At 37.6% G+C, this 20,608-nt stretch overlaps 1 protein-coding gene across 2 annotated transcripts in view; it reads right to left on the bottom strand.

The window, feature by feature from the left end:
• Positions 1–20,306, bottom strand: part of DCP1A (decapping mRNA 1A) — a 50,596-nt gene extending 30,290 nt beyond the window's left edge. For both annotated transcript variants that reach the window (XM_045529983.1, XM_045529984.1), the window contains exons 1-3: positions 20,064–20,306; positions 17,211–17,251; positions 14,355–14,482 (exon numbers count right to left, since the gene is read on the bottom strand). In XM_045529983.1, the coding sequence (XP_045385939.1) occupies positions 14,355–14,482; positions 17,211–17,251; positions 20,064–20,198 (304 nt within the window). In that variant the 5' untranslated portion in view covers positions 20,199–20,306. The remainder of the gene's footprint in view (positions 1–14,354; positions 14,483–17,210; positions 17,252–20,063) is intronic.
• Between the last annotated feature and the right edge of the window lie 302 nt (positions 20,307–20,608).

Here is a 20,608-nt window from a genome sequence, read left to right as displayed (position 1 = left end):
ATGCATATGTTGTCTTCTGATTCATTTATTATTTAGATCTGACCTACTTTCTAAAAGGATTTGAGGAGGCTGGAGATTTTCTTGGTATGGTGCCAAGTGGAAAAGGGGATATGATAACAGCTTTTTGGTGATGGTGTTAATAGTTATAAAATTTCTAATGACGATATTGACAAAGATCTCTTATACCAGGAAACAGAAGAAAATGGGCTCTGAGTATGGCTAAATATGATTTTATACATAAAGATGGAATAGGTATATAAACATAAGTCCACACTGGCAGGTGACAAAGTAAATACCTCTGCCTTGACAGATCATTTCCTTTAAGACAAGAATAAGCCTAGTGGCTCCCCACGAACATCAAAAGGTTGGGAGAGAGTGAGAAGAGGAGAAAGGCTCTGGGTTGGACAAGCAGAAAACACACAAACACACACAGCACAAAGGGTCTGGAGTCACAGACTGGTGACCTGGGATTACAACAGATTTTGGTATATGCCAAACACTTAGGCAGGTGAGGAGATGCTGTGTATCTATAAGTAAGGCTGGCAAACATGATTCAGTTACCTCAGCAGCTTACCCCTTTTGGCAAAAAGAACACTCATCTCAGAATACTACTGAATGTGGTAGACAAAGAGCCCAACTTTTAAAATTTAAATTGTATTATCTGTTTATTGAACACTGAATATTAATTATAGGACTTAGGCCAGGTAACTGAAAAATGCTACTCTGTAGGCTCTTCAGTTTACGATTTCAAAATTTGGCGCCCCTACCTAAATTAAATCAACTCTGAAGATATTTACCAGAAATACTGCTTTCACAGTCCCCTTTAACATTATAATTTCAGTATAGGATTCAGACACATGAAATGACCATCGAACTTCTCTAGGTATTAGGAAAATAAACTCAACAATATCACAACTGACCATTCTCATTTATAAAATTTTTATTTTTTATTTTTTTTTTGAGACAGAGTCTCGCTTTGTTGCCCGGGCTAGAGTGAGTGCCGTGGCATCAGCCTAGCTCACAGCAACCTCAAACTCCTGGGCTTAAGCGATCCTACTGCCTCAGCCTCCCGAGTAGCTGGGACTACAGGCATGCGCCACCATGCCTGGCTAATTTTTTCTATATAGATTTTTAGCTGTCCAAATCATTTCTTTCTATTTTTGGTAGAGATGGGGTCTCACTCTTGCTCAGGCTGGTCTCGAACTCCTGACCTCGAGCGATCCACCCGCCTCGGCCTCCCAGAGTGCTAGGATTACAGGTGTGAGCCACTGCGCCCAGCCAAAATTTTTATTCTTAAATGATAGACAACCTCAAATAAAACAGTGAATCACACTAGAGTTTTGCCTCTGTTGTTAGAATTTACAGCCACTATTGCCACACAGTACTCACCACTCCTTAAAGCCGCCAGAGTGTATGCTGTAAATGATTATGATTACAGGTGTGCCAAAATGCTGTCCACATCCAACTCCTCACAGGTTATCTATTCACCCTAGTATCCCACACAGATACTATCATTTTTATGTATCATAAAGGAGAGACAAAGGGTAGGAAGCATGGCCCCTGGCCTCTGTGAAGTTGAGTTCCTATTTCCTAGGCTTCCAAAAATCTACAGTTAGGGCTTTGGGAAGCATGTCAGATCATGGTGTAAGAAAAGGGGAACTTCTTTTCTCTCCTTTCCTTAACTTCTACTCTCCTACACATTTTTCTACCAATTTGCTAAGCAGTCATCCGAAGCAGGGTTGTAAGCACAAGCAACTATGGAGTGTAAGAGACCTCAGGGTGTGGTGGGATCAGTGATGAACATGTCCTACCCAGAATTCTTGCTGCTAGTACCTGTAAGGAATCCAAGTGCTGTGTGGCCACACATGTCATCTTGTCACAAGAAGAAAAGGTAGAAATCCAGGGGTATGTATGTATAAAATATCCTAATTTTTAAATATTGGGGGTAAATGCTCATCCTATGTTTTCCTTTTATTAAAAAGAAAAAGCTAACCATGCTGAAAGCAGTGACTTTGTAAGTAACTCAGGTCTGCCTGGATTCCCTAGGGCACTGAACCTGAGGGCTCAGTCTTGAAGTTTATGTTGCCCACTCCAGAGTGTCTTCAGTCTTCTTAGGCTAGTAGTTACTCTGTTTCAATTTTTACATCTATGCTGAACTTCACTGCGTAAATGCGAGATAAAAACCTATATAATACATGTTAAGAACATATTTCTGTCACTTAGCTATAAATAATTGTGCTTTCCTTTGTAAGTTCTCAAAAGAAAAAACATTAAAAGTATTAAATACTTAACATGATAATTATCTAAAAGATAAAAAGTGCGTGCATGTGTTAATTTTTAAAATCTTTACAATTAAGATAGAACCACAATAAAAAAAGATAAAAATTGCTTTTATCTGACATTACCTGGGGGGAGGGGGAAGGCAGTAATTAGTGAACCACAATGAAAAGAATCCACTTTGGAAATTCTGAAATGTTCGTGGACTCACAAAGAAGGTACTTGGTAAAGGCTCTACCAAATCATACTAAGCCATGGCCTACAATGAGATAGAAAGCAATATATATTTTTAAAATACCTGACCTAACAGTGTTACCAAGCCAGCCCTGGATTCTAAGTCCTGTTCATGGTGTTTTTACCTCTTCAATCTACAAATGTGGCAACAGCAATGCTCTTTCCTTATCTTGGTCAGAAGGCCAGACTAATGCAGTTGCCAGAGATCCTCTCTCCTTTGCTGATTACAGAATCACACCAACCACAGCAGCGCCGCAGCTGATGGTGGAAGTCTGCCTGCCTTTCTTCAGGCGAAGAAAGAAGTACTGTGCTGAATTCAAAGATCACAAGAATGAACCGTGGAACTTTTCTTATTGTTTATAAATTCCTCTTGCAGTTTGGAGGTAGAACTCACATTTTTTGACTTGACAAATTATAAACTTATCTCGCAAGAAAATTTCTTGCACTGTGCTCTAAGTCTGAAGATTTGCACCACATGCCAACAGCCACCTACCATCTCTACTGTTCTGAGTCTTGCCCTTGAACTGAGAAAGGACAAGCAGAGAGACAAAAAAAGCACACACTACAACATTTCTTCTACTAAAACTTTCCATTTGGCAGCTGCATTTTCAACATTATGGAAATGAACCTCCCTACTTTTTCTAGTGATCTAATTTTAATTAAAAATGCTCTATATCAGGAGACTGATGCTCGATATAAAGGAAAAGTTATAAGTGAAGCAGAAATGAAGGAGTACTTCTCCCTGGCTTTTGGAGGTAAGTTTTTAAAAATATTCAATAGCAATAATATTTTTAACTTTCAATTGTACTTATTAGGTAATTGCCTTTTTTTGTTAAGCAGGCTAAAGAGCAACATACTAGACTAATGGCTAAATGGCATTAACACTTTCTTGAGGAAATTTCAGATTAGATTTTACCTACATATGATCATTTTGAAAGTGTTTTATACAAACCACAAACTTGTTACTGTTTAAAAGTGTCAAGGTAAAATAAAATTCAGGATATATTTTGGAAAACTGAAAAGGACTTTGCTAAACTACTTTTGGATTATAGAAAATATTTTAAAATGAAAAGTGGAATTCAGTAGAGATACATAATTTAAGGTGTTGGGTAGAAGAAACACGAAAAGCTGTCCCTGTTAGAATGTTTACCTTCCAGTAAAAAGACGCCAAGTCTAACATGCACATAAAGTAAAATAATCACTTTTCTTTTAGTTAAAACTACCATTACATACTAGTCTAAGGACAGAATAAAGTTAGGTCTGAGAAGAGAAAATCTAGACTATATACTCTAATTAATGGATGAGTATTATTTCTAGAAATGACCAAGGAAAAACATGTATATATCCTCACTGTTTGGTAGATCAGATTTTCACTATTACTGGCCCCCCAGTTATTCAAATTTATTATACAACTGATAACTCTCAAATCACAGACCTTAAGTCATTAATTTTTATCATTAATTCACAGGGAGTTGTTTTAAGAATAAACATGCATAGTGCTGGGCTTAACGTAGTAGCATATTTCATTAAGAATCTTGACCCTTACCAGAAAGGCAGAGTCCTGATATCAAAAGCTTTGACACACTTTAATAACTTCTGCTTATAATTTTCTAAGAAAATACAATAGAAATTAAGAACTAAAAAAATAAATACAATTCTTTAAAAGTGCACAACAGTCTTAATCCAAATGGTATAGCAAATGGTAAAGTGCTTGGCAAATGACATATTCAATAAATATCTCAATAAATATCACTGAATTAAGGTGTGCATCTGAGTTAAATAATCACCTTGGTTAAAAACAAAGTAAAAAGCAGTATTGAAATAATTTTTGCAAAAGAAAATCATTAAATGCCAGAATCAATGTTACAGAGCTTGGTGGTATCACAAACCTATATCTTAATATTTTCAGTTAACCAGGTAATACTATAGACGGTCTAGCTACAAGAAAGAGAAAATGTAGTTCTGTTTGCCTTTATAAGTCATGTGCCACAAATGATGTTTCAGTCAATGATGGACTGACTGCATACACAGTGGTCCCTTAAGATTATATTATCATATTTTTACTATACCTTTTCTGTTTAGATATGTTTAGACACATAAATACTCACCATTGTATTACAACTGCCTAATGGTACAAGTCTGTAGCCTAGAAGCAATACCATATAGCCTAGGTGTACAGTAGGGACACATTTCTCAGAATGTATCTCTGTCATTAAGTGACATATGACTGTACTTTCTTATTGATTCATGCACCAAATTTAGATTCTTAAAAAAATTGCTCAGAAACCCATATTACAGAATATTCTTGGGGTATTTCATAATTAAGTAATAGGTAAGCATATATATAAAAAACAGATTCCACATTACCACTTTCACTCTACGAGGTATCCACGGAAGTGGAAATCAAAGGACCCCTGACACTGGTTTTGGGAAAAGCAACTTCTAAGAGAAATATTACTTAGTGAGGTATACTGCTTGTAGCAGGTGCTCACCACCTTGCTAAAGGAATGGTGGATAACAAAAGCATGATTTCCTTACCACAGAAGGGTGGCCTGTGGAGACAAGTTTGCTGTGAAGATAAGACCAGGAATGCGGATCCTGTATCTGCCTTTTCAGAGGCTGGTCTCTATAAGGAGAACTAACTGTCCTAGTGCCATTTACTGAGTAGAACATTCCTCTCAGCATTTTCCTTAGATGTCATGGGAGAGATTTTTAAACTTTAGCCTAATTATTTTACTGTTTATGAGTCCATTCAGACCGATTTATTCCTGACTAAGTTTTGTTAAATTGTTTTTCTAGGAAACTGTCCTTATTATCTAAGTTTTAAACTTACAGGCAAAAAGTTCTTCACAGTAGTTTCTTGTTTTGAAAAAAATGTTTGTTTTCTACGTTTAGTTACAATAAGTATTTATTATATATATATATATTTAACTCCTAATGTTGCTAATTGTGCCTCCTCTCTTTATTGTTGCTATTGGATCAATCATAGTACAGAGCAGTTTTCTGTTTTGTTGATCTACTTTGTTCTATTGCAATTTCTACTTTCTATAATTAATTTTCTATTCTTATCTTTATTTTCCTTGAATTTTACTCAGATTTCTCTTTTTTCCTTCCTAACTTCTTTGGCTGAGTGGCCTACGTGTGGTAATTTTTATAAAACTTCTAACATACTTGAAAAATGCTCTAATTGCTGGAAGCAGGGTTCTTTACATATCCATTAGATCAAGTTTGTTAACTGTCTTGTTTATTCCATAACCTTATTAAATTGCCTGCTTTATCTATTAATTACTAAGGTGGCTTGTTAAAAATCTCCCACTGTAATTATGGATTAACATTCAATTTGTAATTCTAACATATACTAGGTGCACATCAATTTGAAATTATTTTATCTTCTAAGTAATTTATTCCTTTTATCATTACGTGGTAACTTTTATCCCTAATATGATGCCTTCTGCCTATGTTAATCACACAGTTACCATGTACGATTAACATAGTTATATCAGCTTTTTTGGGTCAATAGTTACCTGATATCTCACACCATCTCTTATTTTGAACCTTTCTAAGATCTTAAGCTTTTAAAGTTTCCTGAAAACAGCATATAAGAAAACTCTGTAACTTTGTCCAATCTCAGTCTTTGAACTGGCAAGTTTAGTTCACTTAACATTTGTTCTAATTGCTGATTTGTTTATTTCTGTCATTTTATTTTGGGTTTTCTACTTCCTACAGTTTCTATTTATTTTTTTTCCCTTCCTGAACACATATAACCTTATTTAAAAGTCTACAGCTAATCAATATCTACCCTCATTTCAATCTTGGGATGCTTTAGGATTGAACAGCTTCTATTTTATGTTATTGCTCTAGTACTTTCGCTTCACCTTGTTTTTAATACCTCTACTCAAACTAGTCATTTTATTGTTTTATACAGTCAATACTTATTTTGATTTAGCTTTTTAAAAATTCATTATTATTTCTTTTATCTCATTTCTTCCTTGTGTTCAGTTTTCTTCTATATTGTTTAAAATTGTGCTGTTAAATTTAAATTAATTGAAATTAAACAGATTAATAATTTAGTTTAATTAAAATGAAATACAGCTAAAAATTCAGCTGCACGAGCTACATTTCAAGGGCTCAATAGCCACATGTGGCTAGTGGCTGCTGCACTGACAGTGCTGCTTTAGAAGCTCCTACAACAAGGTCTGCTGGAGACAAATATGGTTTTTATTGAAAAATGTCTTTATTTTGTTCTCTTGAATTACTGAATTGGTGGTTGTTTTTTCCTCAGTCCTTTGAAAATATTATTCCTTTGTCTTCCAAACTCAGTAGCTGCAACTGAGGGGTATGTTGTCAGTGTAATTGGTGCTCCTTTGTAAATATTCCATCTTAAGCAGCCGATGGTTGCTTCTGTCTCTTTGCCTTTGATGTTTCACCGTAACATGTCTGGGTGTGTATTTATTTCTATTTATTATGCTTGGGGCCTATTTTACTGCTTAAATCTGAGATTTATGTCTTCTATGGATTCTAGAAAGTTATCAGTCACAATCTTTTCTTTTTTTTTGAGACAGAGTCTCACTCTGTTGCCTGGGCTAAAGTGCCATGGCATCAGCCTACCTCACAGCAACCTCGAACTCCTGGGCTCAAGCAATCCTCCTGCCTCAGACTCCCAAGTAGCTGGGACTACAGGCATGCACCACCATGCCCAGATAAATTTTTCTATATATATTTTTAGCAGTCCATATAATTTCTTTCTATTTTTAGTAGAGACGGGGTCTCGCTCTTGCTCAGGCTGGTCTTGAACTCCCGAGCTCAAGCAATCCGCCCGCCTCGGCCTCCCAGAGTGCTAGGATTACAGGCGTGAGCCATCGCACTCAGCCACAATCTTTTCAAATATTGCCTCTCTACATCTTTTTTTTTTTTTTTTTTTTTGAGACAGAGTCTCACTCTGTTGCCCGGGCTAGAGTGAGTGCTGTGGCATCAGCCTAGCTCACAGCAACCTCAAACTCCTGGGCTTAAGCAATCCTTCTGCCTCAGCTTCCCGAGTAGCTGGGACTACAGACATGCGCCACCATGCCCAGCTAATTTTTTGTATATAGATTTTTAGTTGGCCAGATAATTTCTTTCTATTTTTAGTAGAGACGGGGTCTCACTCTTGCTCAGGCTGGTCTTGAACTCCTGACCTCGAGCGATCCACCCGCCTCAGCCTCCCAGAGTGCTAGGATTACAGGCGTGAGCCACCGCGCCCGGCCTCTACATCTTTTTTATCATCCTGAAATTCTTATCTATCATATGTTAGACTTTACCATTCTATCTCTTCTGTCTTATTTCCATTTTTTTCCCTTTCTGGGATACATTCTGGATTTCCTTAGATATGTCTTCTAGCTCACCAATTCTCTTCAGTTGCTACTAGTCAACTGTTGACTCCATGTAGAATTTATTTTAATAACTAAAATTTTAATTTCTGTAAGTTCTACTTGGCTATTTTTCAAATTTACTTTTTCAAAAATAGCATTTATCTGGCTCATGCCTGTAATCCTAGCACTCTGGGAGGCTGAGGCGGGCAGATCGTTTGAGCTCAGGAGTTCGAGACCAACCAGAGCAAGAGCGAGACCCCATCTCTACTAAAAACAGAAAGAAATTATATGGACAACTAAAAACATATATAGAAAAATTAGCCGGGCATGGTGGTGCATGCCTGTTGTCCCAGCTACTCGGGAGGCTGAGGCAGGATTGCTTGAGCCCAGGAGTTTGAGGTTGTTGTGAGCTAGGCTGATGCTACAGCACTCTAGTCCGGGTAACAGAATGATACTGTCTCAAAAAAAAAAAAAAAAAAAAAAAAAAAGCATTTATCCTTTTCTTATATTTTTTTTGCTTTATTTATAATCAGTATTTGACATTTACATCCATTAAAGTCTCTAACTGATTATTCCATTAACTAAAGTTTTGGGGAGGGTTGTCTAATCCTGCTGTTTGTTATATTCTACCTTTTATTCACTATGAATTATTTCCTTGTATATTTAGTAATGTTGGATGAGGCCTATCTGTGAGATTCCTGGGCAACCTGGCTTAAGAATGTATCTTGCCCAAAGGGTTTTGCATTTGTTCTTGCCAGGTGCCCTAGAGTACTCACTAGCTGATGATTAATTTCATGTTAATTTTTTGGTCTGGGGAAGAAATTGTATCAAAGGAATGGTATACCTTGAACCCCAAATCTGTATGAGGGAAGACCCTGGTTACAATTTTCAGGGAGACATTTTCCTTCTAATTCATAGCCCAGATCGAGATAGGAAAGCTTGTTTGTCATCTCCCTAGGTTGGTGGGCAGATAACTTTAATTAATTGATATGTAGTTCATTAGGAGAACTGGCTGTAGGTTGGGATGTGTGTCTCAGCTCTAGCTCTCCACCTCAAGAGGTCTTCTCTCATGATCCTGTTACACATTATAATCGAGGCCTTATATTAAGAAGAGCTCCCACCCCCAAGAACCCTATAACAGGGGCAGCCAGTGTTAGCTCACATGCTTCCCACTTCAACTTTTGGCTGGCCCATGAAATGTCCCTTACTCCCTTTTTTGCTATGATATGCATTTAATATTTTACATAGCATTTCTAAATATCTGTAGGGGGAAGATTTTCCACCCAGATGTTGCTGTACAGGAGTTGAGTATTTTCTTTGATATGCCTATGTCACAGAACTCTTAGAAGTTTAGTGACTCCAAGGAATGACTTTATAATCCAATTAATTAATAATAAGGATTCCATTTAAAAATGAAATCAGAAGAGCAGCAGATTGGTGACAATGCACATGCTTACATGGCAAAAGAGCCATTTTTTAAAAAAGCTAATAACAGATAAAATAAAAACTTTCACCAGTATTTCTTAGGGAGAAGTGTCCAAATTAAAAAAGCCTCACGGCCAGGTATGGTGGTTCATACCTGTAATCCCAGCACTTCAGGAGGCTGAGGGTGGGAAGACTGCTCAAGGCCCGAAGTTTGAGACCAGCCTGAGCAACATAGTGAGACCCTGTCTCCATAAAAAATTAATTGGGCATGGTGACATGTGCTTGTATAGTCCCAGCTACTCAGGAGGCTGAGATGGGAGGATCACTTGAGGCAGGAGTTGCTTCAAAGGAGTTTGAGGTTGCAGTGAGCTATGATGATGCCATTGCACTCTAACCCAGGCAATAGAGTGAGACCCTGTCTCCCTCATTCATTCATTCATATATACATACATACATAAATAAATAAAACATCCTCACATTATTACAAAGTTTTAGTTAGGCTAGTGCTTTGTGTTCCAGTATTCTGATAAAAAGCAATACCATGACCCACTGACCAGAATTGCTTCTCCTGAGGATTTAAAAAAAAACAAACCTGTGCACTCAAAAATTTCTCATTTTTGGCCAGGCAAGGTGGCTCACACCTGTAATACTAGCACTCTGGGAGGCCAAGGCGGGAGGATCGTTTGAGCTCAGGAGTTCGAGACCAACCAGAGCAAGAGAAGACTCCGTATCTACTAAAAATGGAAAGGAATTATATGGACAACTAAAAATATATATAGAAAAATTAGCCAGGCATGGTGGCACATGCCTGTAGTTCTAGCTAGTTGGGAGGCTGAGTCAGGAGGATTGCTTGGGCCCAGGAGTTTGAGGTTGCTGTGAGCTAGGCTGACACCATGGCACTCTAGCCTGGGCAACAGAGTGAGACTCTGTCTCAAAAAAAAAAAAAAAAAAATTCTCATTCTTAACATATATAATTTTTTTAACTTATCATACCAAGGCTGTCTAGCAATGACCCTCACAACATTTGAAAATAATATTTGTAAAGAGAAGCAAAAAGCCTCTAGCTCATCAATGGTGCTAGTCAGAATGTACAGGAAGGACACTACAGGCCTGGGTTATATGAGAACCTGAATAATATTCAGGTCCCAATGACTTTTTCACTAATAAGATCATTTGGCTTGAGTTCAAGATGGAGACACAGTCTATGATATTTTATATTTGTAAGTGCCTGATAAGACCTTACATTCATGATGCTCTTTTAAGATAAACATGTCAGATCAGTGGTTGAAGTGATTTATCCAAGGTTACAGTTGGTAAAATGGCAAAGCCTAGAATAGAACTCTTGTCTGCAAAATAAATTCCATGCCAAAAGAGTGTTACCATGGCAAAGCCACCCTCAGGAATATATTCTGCAGCTTTTGTATCTAGAAATCATTTATAAATTTCAAAAAAGATTACTAAATGGGAGGCAAAAAATCTGATCCAAACCTTCCCAAGTGGTTGTTCGCTTTGGGTATGATACAGCAAAGGGTGTGTTAGAGCAAGGATTTAGATTTCCATTGTCCAATATGGTAGCCACTAGCACATATAGCTATATAATTCAAATGGATTAAATTAAATAAACTAAAGGCCGGGCGTGGTGGTTCATGCCTGTAATCCTAGCACTCTGGGAGGCCGAGGTGGGAGGATTGCTTGAGCTCAGGAGTTCAAGACCAGCCTGAGCAAGAGCGAGACCCCATCTCTAATAAAAATAGAAAAATTAGCTGGGCATCATGACACACACCCGTAGTCCCAGCTACCTGGGAGGCTGAAGCAAGAGGATCAAGTGAGCCCAGGAATTTGAAGTTGCAGTGAGCTATGATGATACCACTGCGCTCTATCCAGGGTGACAGAGCAAGACTCTGTCTCAAAAAAAACAAAAAAATAAAACTTCCTCGTTCATATTAGTCATATTTCACGTGCTCAATAGTCATATGTGGCTGGTGGCTACAGTGCTGATACAGAACTTTGCCATCATTGCAGGGTTCTATTGGACAGCACTGCTCTAGAAAGTGGACTGATGAAGTAAGTAATTTTATTGTTGCAGTAGAATGGAAAGAACATCGGCTTTGAAGCCCAACAGATCTAGATTTGAATTCTGCATCGGTCACTTATCATCTTATTACTCTTAAGCAAGTTTCTAAACTTCTCTGAGCTGCTTGTTTCCTCAATCTATAAGTTGGGGATCAGAAATAAGGTGCTGGGAATATCACTGCTGCCAAGTAACTACACAATCTGCAACCTCCCCATTCTCTACTGTAGCCTCAATGGGGTCTTGTGACTGCCAAAAGGCCCTTTCACAGAATAAAAATAAACTATTTCTAAAACATTCAAGAGAATCACCAAACCTATGCCCTTGGTTAATGTAAGCATTTTCTTTGTAAGATTTTACCTTTTTCTTGCGGGGGGGGGGGGGGGGACTTTGTATATATAAATTAAAAAAAATGAATAATTTAGAACTGGAAAAAGTTATGGTTCATTGTTCTATTACATTAACTCTAAAAAATGATTTCAATGAAAGAAGATGGATATCAAGATCTAACGAGTTAAATGGGTCAGGTGTGGTGGTGTTATTTCCCACAAGAGAACAGCAGAAGAGCAGCTACAGAATCAGGTATAATTACCTGTATGCCTTAATCAGATACTAACTAACTTTTTATTTAAAGAACAAATCCCTAAACAATTTAATAGCTTGCTGACCTGACAAGACTATTTTCCACTTTTAAGTCTACGTAGACAAAACACATACTCAGGAGAGGCCTTGACACTCACAAAATCACTTGTTACTTCTCTGTGATGTAGCTATTTCTCTAAATACTTTCCCCAATGCAATGACCTGGTTAAGTGAGTTTTCTGTTCAACTAAGGAAACCTCTGTTTCAACCCTTGTTGAGAATCTTTCTAAAATAAAATGAATTAGTTCTCTTTCTCCCTTTGAATATCCTAATTAAAATAATAAATACTCCTGATGATTTAAGGTTTCACTGTAACAATTTAATCTACGATACTACAGTGGGGTTAAAGTTATAAAATATCGACACTTTTTAATGTTGAACCCAGGTATCTAGGGAACTCTAGATATCTGCTAGATTTTCAAAAAATAAACCCTAATATTAGCTTGTTTTCTTATAATTTGTCTTCACTTCTTCCACAAATGGACTATAGAAATATTTCCAGATACTTGCATAACTGAAGCTCTGATTAGTTAGATTTTGATTAATCATTATTCAATTATATGTGTGTTATGTCATACTTTCAGTTTATTTATATATATATATATATTTTTTTGGAGACAAGAGCCCCACTCTGTCTCCCTGGCTAGAGTGCAGTGACGTCATCATAGCTCACTGGAACCTCAAACTCCTAGGATCAAGTGATCTTCATGTCTCAGCCTCCTGAGTAGCTGGGACTACAGGCGTGCACCACCATGCCCAGCTAATTTATCTATCTTTTTGTAGAGATGGAGTCTCACTCTTGCTCAGGCTGGTCTTGAACTCCTAACCTCAAGCGATCCTCCTGGCTCAGTGTCTCAGAGTACTAGGATTACAGGCATGAGCCACCGAGTCTGGTCACACTTTCAATTTCACAGGACCTTTTACTTGTGAAAGAAATAAAATATGATTCACTTCAGGCTTATGCTAAATGGTAACGAGGCCCATGGGTATCCTGATAATTTTCCCTACTGACTACTTTAATAATCAAACTTTTCTTAGGAGCAATAGCTAGATTAAGTTGCCAGGTAGTAAAGAACAGGATTATGCCAATTTTACTTTTTAAAAAATTGGATCTGTATTATGTTACAGAATTTCCCCTTTAATGGAATGTTCAGTACAAAGAAAATAGCCATCTGAAATAATTCTACTGTTAACATTAGTTTAAATAAATCCACCTAATCTTACAGGTATTAAAAAACATTTCCAATATGTCCACAGAATTTGAAATTTGAGAGGTGGACTAATAGTTTACTGAAAAGTCAAGAGTTGCTATTTCACTTAGATACTTAAAAGTGAACTAGGAAGAATTTGGGGTTTCCAGCTTTAAAAATAGATCTTGCTACTTCTCATTCAGGGGATAAGAGATGTATACTATCTAGTAGTTTTTTATATTTTATACTGAAGACATCATTCAACACCAATTACCTCCCAGTCAAGTGAATTCAAACACATTAACTTTTGCTTTTTAAGTTGGAAGCAACATTTCTCCAACAGTATCCTTAGATGATGATTACTGCACAATTATTCTGCTATCATAACGAGTTTTGTTATCCCTACAGTTAATGCCAAACAAAATGATTGCCTTCTGTCCTCAAACACCCATACGTTTAATACTCACACTAAAATACTGGAACCAAGTATAGTTTTAGTACTGTATTTTCTTGAAAGGGCCACTCTGGCCTTTCTGATTGCATTCAATCATTATTAGAGTCTGTAAAATGCCTGAAAAGACCCTGGACTAGGAAGCAGAAAAAGAGCTATAATCCTAACTCATTAAATATCTGTCACACATCTCTGAGTCTCAGTTGCTTTAACTGCCTTCCTACCCCATATAGGTTATCGTATCATTACCATTAAAGTACCCAGTAGACACCCAACTAAATAAACAGATTGAGAAACCCCACTATTCAGGGCAAAGATTGTACTTTCTTTGTGGAAAGAATTATCAGTATGTGTCCCCATCCTATGTCTCCAAAACTAATTTCTATTGTTAGGGATAGGGGTAGCCAATAGTTCAGAGCTACAACAAAAACAAGGGAGTAAAACTTATTTTCATAAACAAACAATAGAAATATAATGCCATTAAATAAAATAATATAGTTAACTAAAATAACATAATTATATATACAAGGATATTTTCAACTTTAGAGCCCAGTTTAAAAGGTTTGATCTAAAAGAATCATTTATAATCATAAAAGAGAGTATAGACCATATTTTGTACTGTAATTTGAAACTCCAAAAATAATGTACTGATAGAAACTAAAGTCACTCAATTTTAAATGGAAATATATTAACTGTAATTAAACAGATATACTCACAGCTTGCATTTCTATAGAGAAGAAATGGTTCATGGAGCTGAAATTCCAAATCTTTATTCACTGGTTCAACTAGATTGTGCATATTTAGTCGATTCACAATGGTAAAACCATGGTAAGGTGAAGCTGACCTTAAATTTAATAGAAGAAAACAAAACCTGTAGTTACAATTTTTTTTTTTTTGAGACAGGGTCTCACTCTGTTGCCTGAGCTAGAGTGCAGTGGCGTCATCATAGCTCACTGCAACCTCAAATTCCTGGGCTCAAGAGATCCTCCTACCTGAGCCTTCCTAGGAGCTGGGACAACAGATGCATGTCACCATGGCTGGCTAATTTTTCAATTTTTTTTTTGCTCTTGCTCAGGTTGGTCTCACACGCCAGGCCTCAAGCAATCCTCCCACCTCGGCCTCCCAAAGTGCTAGGATTACAGGCCATGAGCCACCACGCCCGGCCTGTAGTTACCATTTAATCTGCAGAAATGTTACCCACGATGTACTTTATTTTTATTTCAAAAAAGAACAAATATTAACACATTAGTACATTAAACAATATTATTAGCAGTTAAAACCATAAACAGAAAATTTAAGTCAGATTATACTCTTCTTCTGCTCAGAAGTCTTCACGAACTCAGTCGCTCAGTGTAAAAGGCCAAAGTCCTCACTAGGGCCACCAAGGCCCTACCTGATATGCTCTCCCTGACTTCATCTCCTACACCCCTTCCCTTGCTCTCCCTGCTCCAGCCACATGGGACTCCTAGCCACTTTCTCTGTAGGTGTGCTTCTACCTAAAGACCTCTGCCTGGACCACTGCCCAGAATCTGCAAAGCTATCTCATCTCTTACAAGCCTTTGCTCAAACATCACCTTCTCAATGAGGCCTACCTAAAGCACCCTTTTTAATGCTCTCAACTTGCTCCCAAGCTCAATAATCTCTAACCCTCCTCTCTTTACCCATACCACTTATTTTTAATATTTATTGTCACTCCCCCTCACTAGAATGTAAGTGTCACGCAAATAGGGATTTTTGTCTTATTTGTTTTCACAGATATATCCTAAGATAGACACACAGCTGCTGAGTGAAATATCATTCATTTATTTTAAATGTGGTGCAGGATTGGCTATAATGACTGCCTACCATTGCAACAATGATTTTTCTTGCACCAAATAGGTCTTTACATAGTTTTCCTGAGTAGATGGAAAATGCCTTAAGTCTAATAATAAGAAATATCCTTGGTTCCCCTATGGGGGGCGGGATTCAGTACATGATCCTTTAGACACTCCTCATATGTATCTAACACTTCACAATTTCTTGTTTGTTTCTCTGTGATATACATGGGGAGATAACAGAACTCTATTCTACAGATTAGGAAACAAGCTTAGAATGATTAAAGCCTATGCCTGAAGTCACACAGATAATTTAACTAGGATTTAGCTTTACATTTCTGACTCCAAATCCAGGGTCCTTCTATAAGTGATCTCTGCCAAGTCACAGCCTGACATTCTGGTATAACTTTATCCAAGATATATAAAATATTATTGCATGTCCCAAATAAGAGTTTCTTGTGTCTTCTTTTATTAGAATCAATACCATGTAAGCCTCCATGAATTGTATTAAAGCAAGCCACTCACTATACTTAATCTCACATATTCTACCATCAGTGGATCTGTACTATACTTTAACAGTAAAGCCAAATTCCAAATATCACAGAAACCAAGGTTCTATTAACAGTTAAAGAATTTCTAGAGATTTATACTGCTAATGAAGAGGGTAAAGATAAGGACCATTCCTTTTTTAAAAGGAGAAAGATAAATAACAGGAACAAAGTGTCAAGAAAAAGAAAAAAAAAAGAAGAGCTTGGTGTACAAATATCAAAGAATTACACTTAAGAAAAAATGACTGTGTTTAGACAGGATCTCAAAGCTTTACACCAAAATTTAGAGGAATATTTGACAAAATTAATTTAAAGTAGCATTCATGGAGAAAGGTGACCCTTAAAGATAACTGAATACAAGAAAATGGGAAAGACCAGATGTCAGTAATAACCCCTGCAGACTTTCTAAGCTTTAGAAAACAAGGGAAGGAATCCATCCCCAACAAAGCAAGACCTTAGAGGGATCCAGGACAACAAGTAGCCCATGACTATCACAACTTGTCAGTTGCCTTCAGGCCCTAAAAGTTGTCTAACAAAACAAAGTTGTAATTTGCAAACCAATCACATTTTAAGATAATTAATTCTCAGAGTAGTTGAAAATAAAAAATGTACAATTATGAATAATCCAGGCTTTTAAAAAAACTCTCAAATAAACTAAAAATACATATTACTAAAGATACTGTACATAATCCAGAACATTTTTGGAGGGATAGAAAGGGGACAGAACCAGTCATAAAAAAAAAAACCTTTCATTTAGCAACTACCGAGCAGAGGGACCAACCTCTCAGCTACATTATTTTATATAGCTCTCATTTAGTAACCACAGAACAGAGGGACTGGCCTCTCAACTACATTATTTTATATAGCTAGTTTATGCATTAACTTTTCCCCAAATATATGTCTTTTTTTTAATATGGGGGGGTAGGCAGGCATCTATTTTAGACTGATTCATTACAAGAAAACATTTTCTATTTTGAGTCAGTTATGCTAGGCTCCTAAATAAATTTGAGTTCTTTTTACTTTCAATCACAGGCAGGCTCAGAGAAGAGAAATAATGAATGTGGTTAGGATCTCACAGCTAGGGATAGATGAAAACTTGAAGGGGGACAAGTGGGAAGGTTCCAAAGACAAATGTACAACAGAACTGAACCACTGACATCATTCACCATTAGATTTTTAAAAAATAAATATATGTATTTTAAAAACTTACCTTCGATATACAAATAAGGTCCCTTCTATATCAGTCTTCTCCTATAATAGACAATAAGTCAATTAGTTTTTTCCCCATAATCCAAGCCCAAACAGTCCCAATAGAGAGAAAATGCTTCATGTCTAAGATCAACTTGTTTTATTTATTATAAAATTTAACAGGTAAAGTAGGTCTTATTCTCATTCCACTAATTGCTGTCACCAGTTTCTTATGTATCTTTTCAATGCTACTGATGCATACATAAGCATGTGCAATGTTCAATCCAGCAACCTATGTCTGCCATGTTTTTCTTTTTTAATTAGTAAAGGAGAAAATCATAGAATTAGCTTTCACTTTTTAAAGCTAAAATATTTTAGCTAGATTTATTAATTTTAAAGCCAAGGTCTTGTGTATAGCAATTTCTTCACTTTTTTTTTATCAATGTTAATGTTTATCAATGCTAATAAAAAAGAAAAAGGAAATTTTCTAATAGGATACTTTGTTTCACCACTTGGGGATTTTGATATTTTCATATGTAGCAAATTTTGTGGTTAGTTAAGTACTACTATTCAATACAATTAGTTTATTATTTTTAGACCTTGATGAAGAATCATAACTACTGAAACTATATTCTGCCTTAGTGTAATTATTACAGGTCTTACAAATAATTTAAAATATTTTTTAGTTTAGGCCGGGTGCGGTGGCTCACGCCTGTAATCCTAGCACTCTGGGAGGCTGAGGCAGGTGGATTGCTCAAGGTCAGGAGTTCGAGACCAGCCTGAGCAAGAGCGAGATCCCGTGTCTACTAAAAAAATAGAAAGAAATTATCTGGCCAACTAAAATATACATAGAAAAAATTAGCCAGGCATGGTGGCACATGCCTGTAGTCCCAGCTACTTGGGAGGCTGAGGCAGTAGGATCGCTGAAGCCCAAGAGTTTGCAGTTGCTGTGAGCTAGGCTGACACCACGGCACTCACTGTAGCCCGGGCAACAAAGCGAGACTCTGTCTCAAAAAAAAAAAAAAAAAAAAAAAAAAATTTTTAGTTTAAAGTGAAAATGTTTTGATTAGGAAAGTACAACTTATTATCATCTTTCATTTGCTGTTACAAGAGTGTATTTAGGTTTTAAACATAGTTACAATGTTTTTGGAAAAATAAATAACTTTATCAGTCTGCAGTTCACAGCCTAGACTGGACCTAAATATTTTACTGTAATCCACAAACTATTAAAACTTTAAATGTTAGTCATATCAAATTGAACTTGTTGGGATAAAAAAATTTAAAAAATTTATCATCTTGATTTCTTCCACAGGTATTCCTCTAGCTTAAGTATCATTGTGAAAAAATTGTGAAACTTTTCCTTCCTCAGGATTCAGAAGCTTTTTCTTGGCTTTAAACTGTTAAGTTATTAGTATAAGAAATTGGTAATCAAATGTCTCACAGTAAAAGAAAATTTGCCCCCCAAAAAACATTATAACTGCAAAATTACAACTCACTGTAAAATAATGGAGAGAAAAGAATTTGGTTATGCTCTATGTGCCATTATCCAAATAAACAATAGCAGCTCATTTTATTTTTCAACAAGTTATTAAACTTGTATTTCATATTTAAAATAGAACTCTATAATTTAAAAATTTTAAATCCATATTTCACAAATTTATATATAGACTAAGAAAAGAAAAATGAATCAGAAAATTTCAAACCAAGTCAACGTCTAAAATGGCTACATTTATAAAACAATCTATAATTTTACTCTTTGTGGCTTCCCATACTTCCTTCTCTTCCAGGTGAAGGAAAGATAAGACGATTATGAAAACTCTCATCTGAATTAACTGTTTATAAATGCCAAATGATTGTCACAAAATTACTGATAAGTATAATCTATGCATGTGGCTTATACTGTACAGGACATATCAATAATCTTTAAGAATTTTGTTAAAGATTTCATTTCTTATTGAAATGTGAATCCCCGTCATTGGTAAATTCAACCCAACAAACATTTACAGATTATTTTCTAAGTGTAAAGGGTGTAACTAGACAAGTTAATTAGGAAGAGTCACTTGCAAGAAAATGGGAAATTATGTTATTTAAACAACTAATGAGGCTTCAAGAAGGGGCTGAACAGTCAGAGAAGAGACTGAATGTAACTTTTCAGACACCCTCCCGTGCACAAAAGCCAAAAGGTACTTAGTCTGATGGGAACATTCAGAGATGACATCACCAGCATCATAGGTGGAAAAAAACACATTTATAGGGTCTCTCTTTCCTATAAAAGGTCTCCAGGGAATCCAATTAACATAGTAGCCCTTTTCCTGAGTGCCTTTAAATCTTTTATAAAACTCTGGAAGAACAGTGTAGTTCGATTAAAGCTGGCCCCACCCAACCCCCTCTCTTCCAAGAACTGAAACTAATGGGATTTCAAGCTTTAAATCCAAATGACCTCTGCGAAGAGGGCTCTCATTTATGTACGTTGGGGGGAGAGGAGTGTTTATTTGGTAGATCATGTATATGCAATTTATCTAACAATCCTCAAAGCCTCAAACACAAGCTTTCAGGTACCTTTCTGACCCTATCGGTCTCATATTCTCCAACGCATCAGCAAAGAAGGCAGGTCGCCCACGTCCCCAGACCCGACCCCGAGGGACTGATCCAGCTGCAATTCTCTCCTCCACCAGCTTTTCCCTGGGATGTCGCGGGCCTACTTCTCTCATTTCTATTCCCCAATCCCGGGCGCCCCGACTTCCCTCAGCTCCAGCCAGGTTCTTCGCCAGTCCCCGGCCTCCTGCTTCTCCCCCCAACCCTAGGCAGCCCGCGTGGCCCCTTTAAGAGGCGGCGGCAGCCGGGCGGGCGTCCTCAGCGGCCAGGCCGCACTCACCCACTGGTTGGCCTTGGGGCAGAAGGTGTACAGAGCGACCTGGCCCGTGAGGTCTGCGATGCTGGTGATGTAGGGGTCATGTTGCTTCAGGGCCGCTAGGCTCATCTCCTGCCCAGCTCTACTCAGCGACTCCATCTTGAATCCCGGAGCCGAGCCCCTCTGGCGGGGGCGGAGTCACGGACAGGAAAGTGCCATCGAGGCAAAGTTCCCCCAGCCGCGTCAGTCCCGTCGACTTCCTCCTCTCCTCCGGGTTCCGCGGCGGTGTGGTACGGCAGCTATTCTGCTCCGCCGCGCGTACGCCCCAGGCGCCGGGTTCCGGCATCGTCAGGTTCTATCGGCTCAGCTCTCTCCGGGCGGCGTCCGCGGCTGCGCGGCCTAGCTACAGGCCGGAATTCTGGTTCTTCCTCTCCGCGAGCTTAAACGTCCGGGTGCCGGGATTGGGGCTGCCTGCTCGTTTTCCGAGCTCCTGCCAGGCGAAGGCTGGAGACCGACGCGGTGCCTGACTCGCGCTCGCGCCGAGAGGACCTGGAGCCATAGAACGAAGA

The sequence above is a fragment of the Lemur catta genome, chromosome 18 (assembly GCF_020740605.2).
Source record: "Lemur catta isolate mLemCat1 chromosome 18, mLemCat1.pri, whole genome shotgun sequence".
Lineage (NCBI taxonomy): Eukaryota > Metazoa > Chordata > Mammalia > Primates > Lemuridae > Lemur > Lemur catta.
This window is presented reverse-complemented; position numbering and strand designations above follow the sequence as displayed.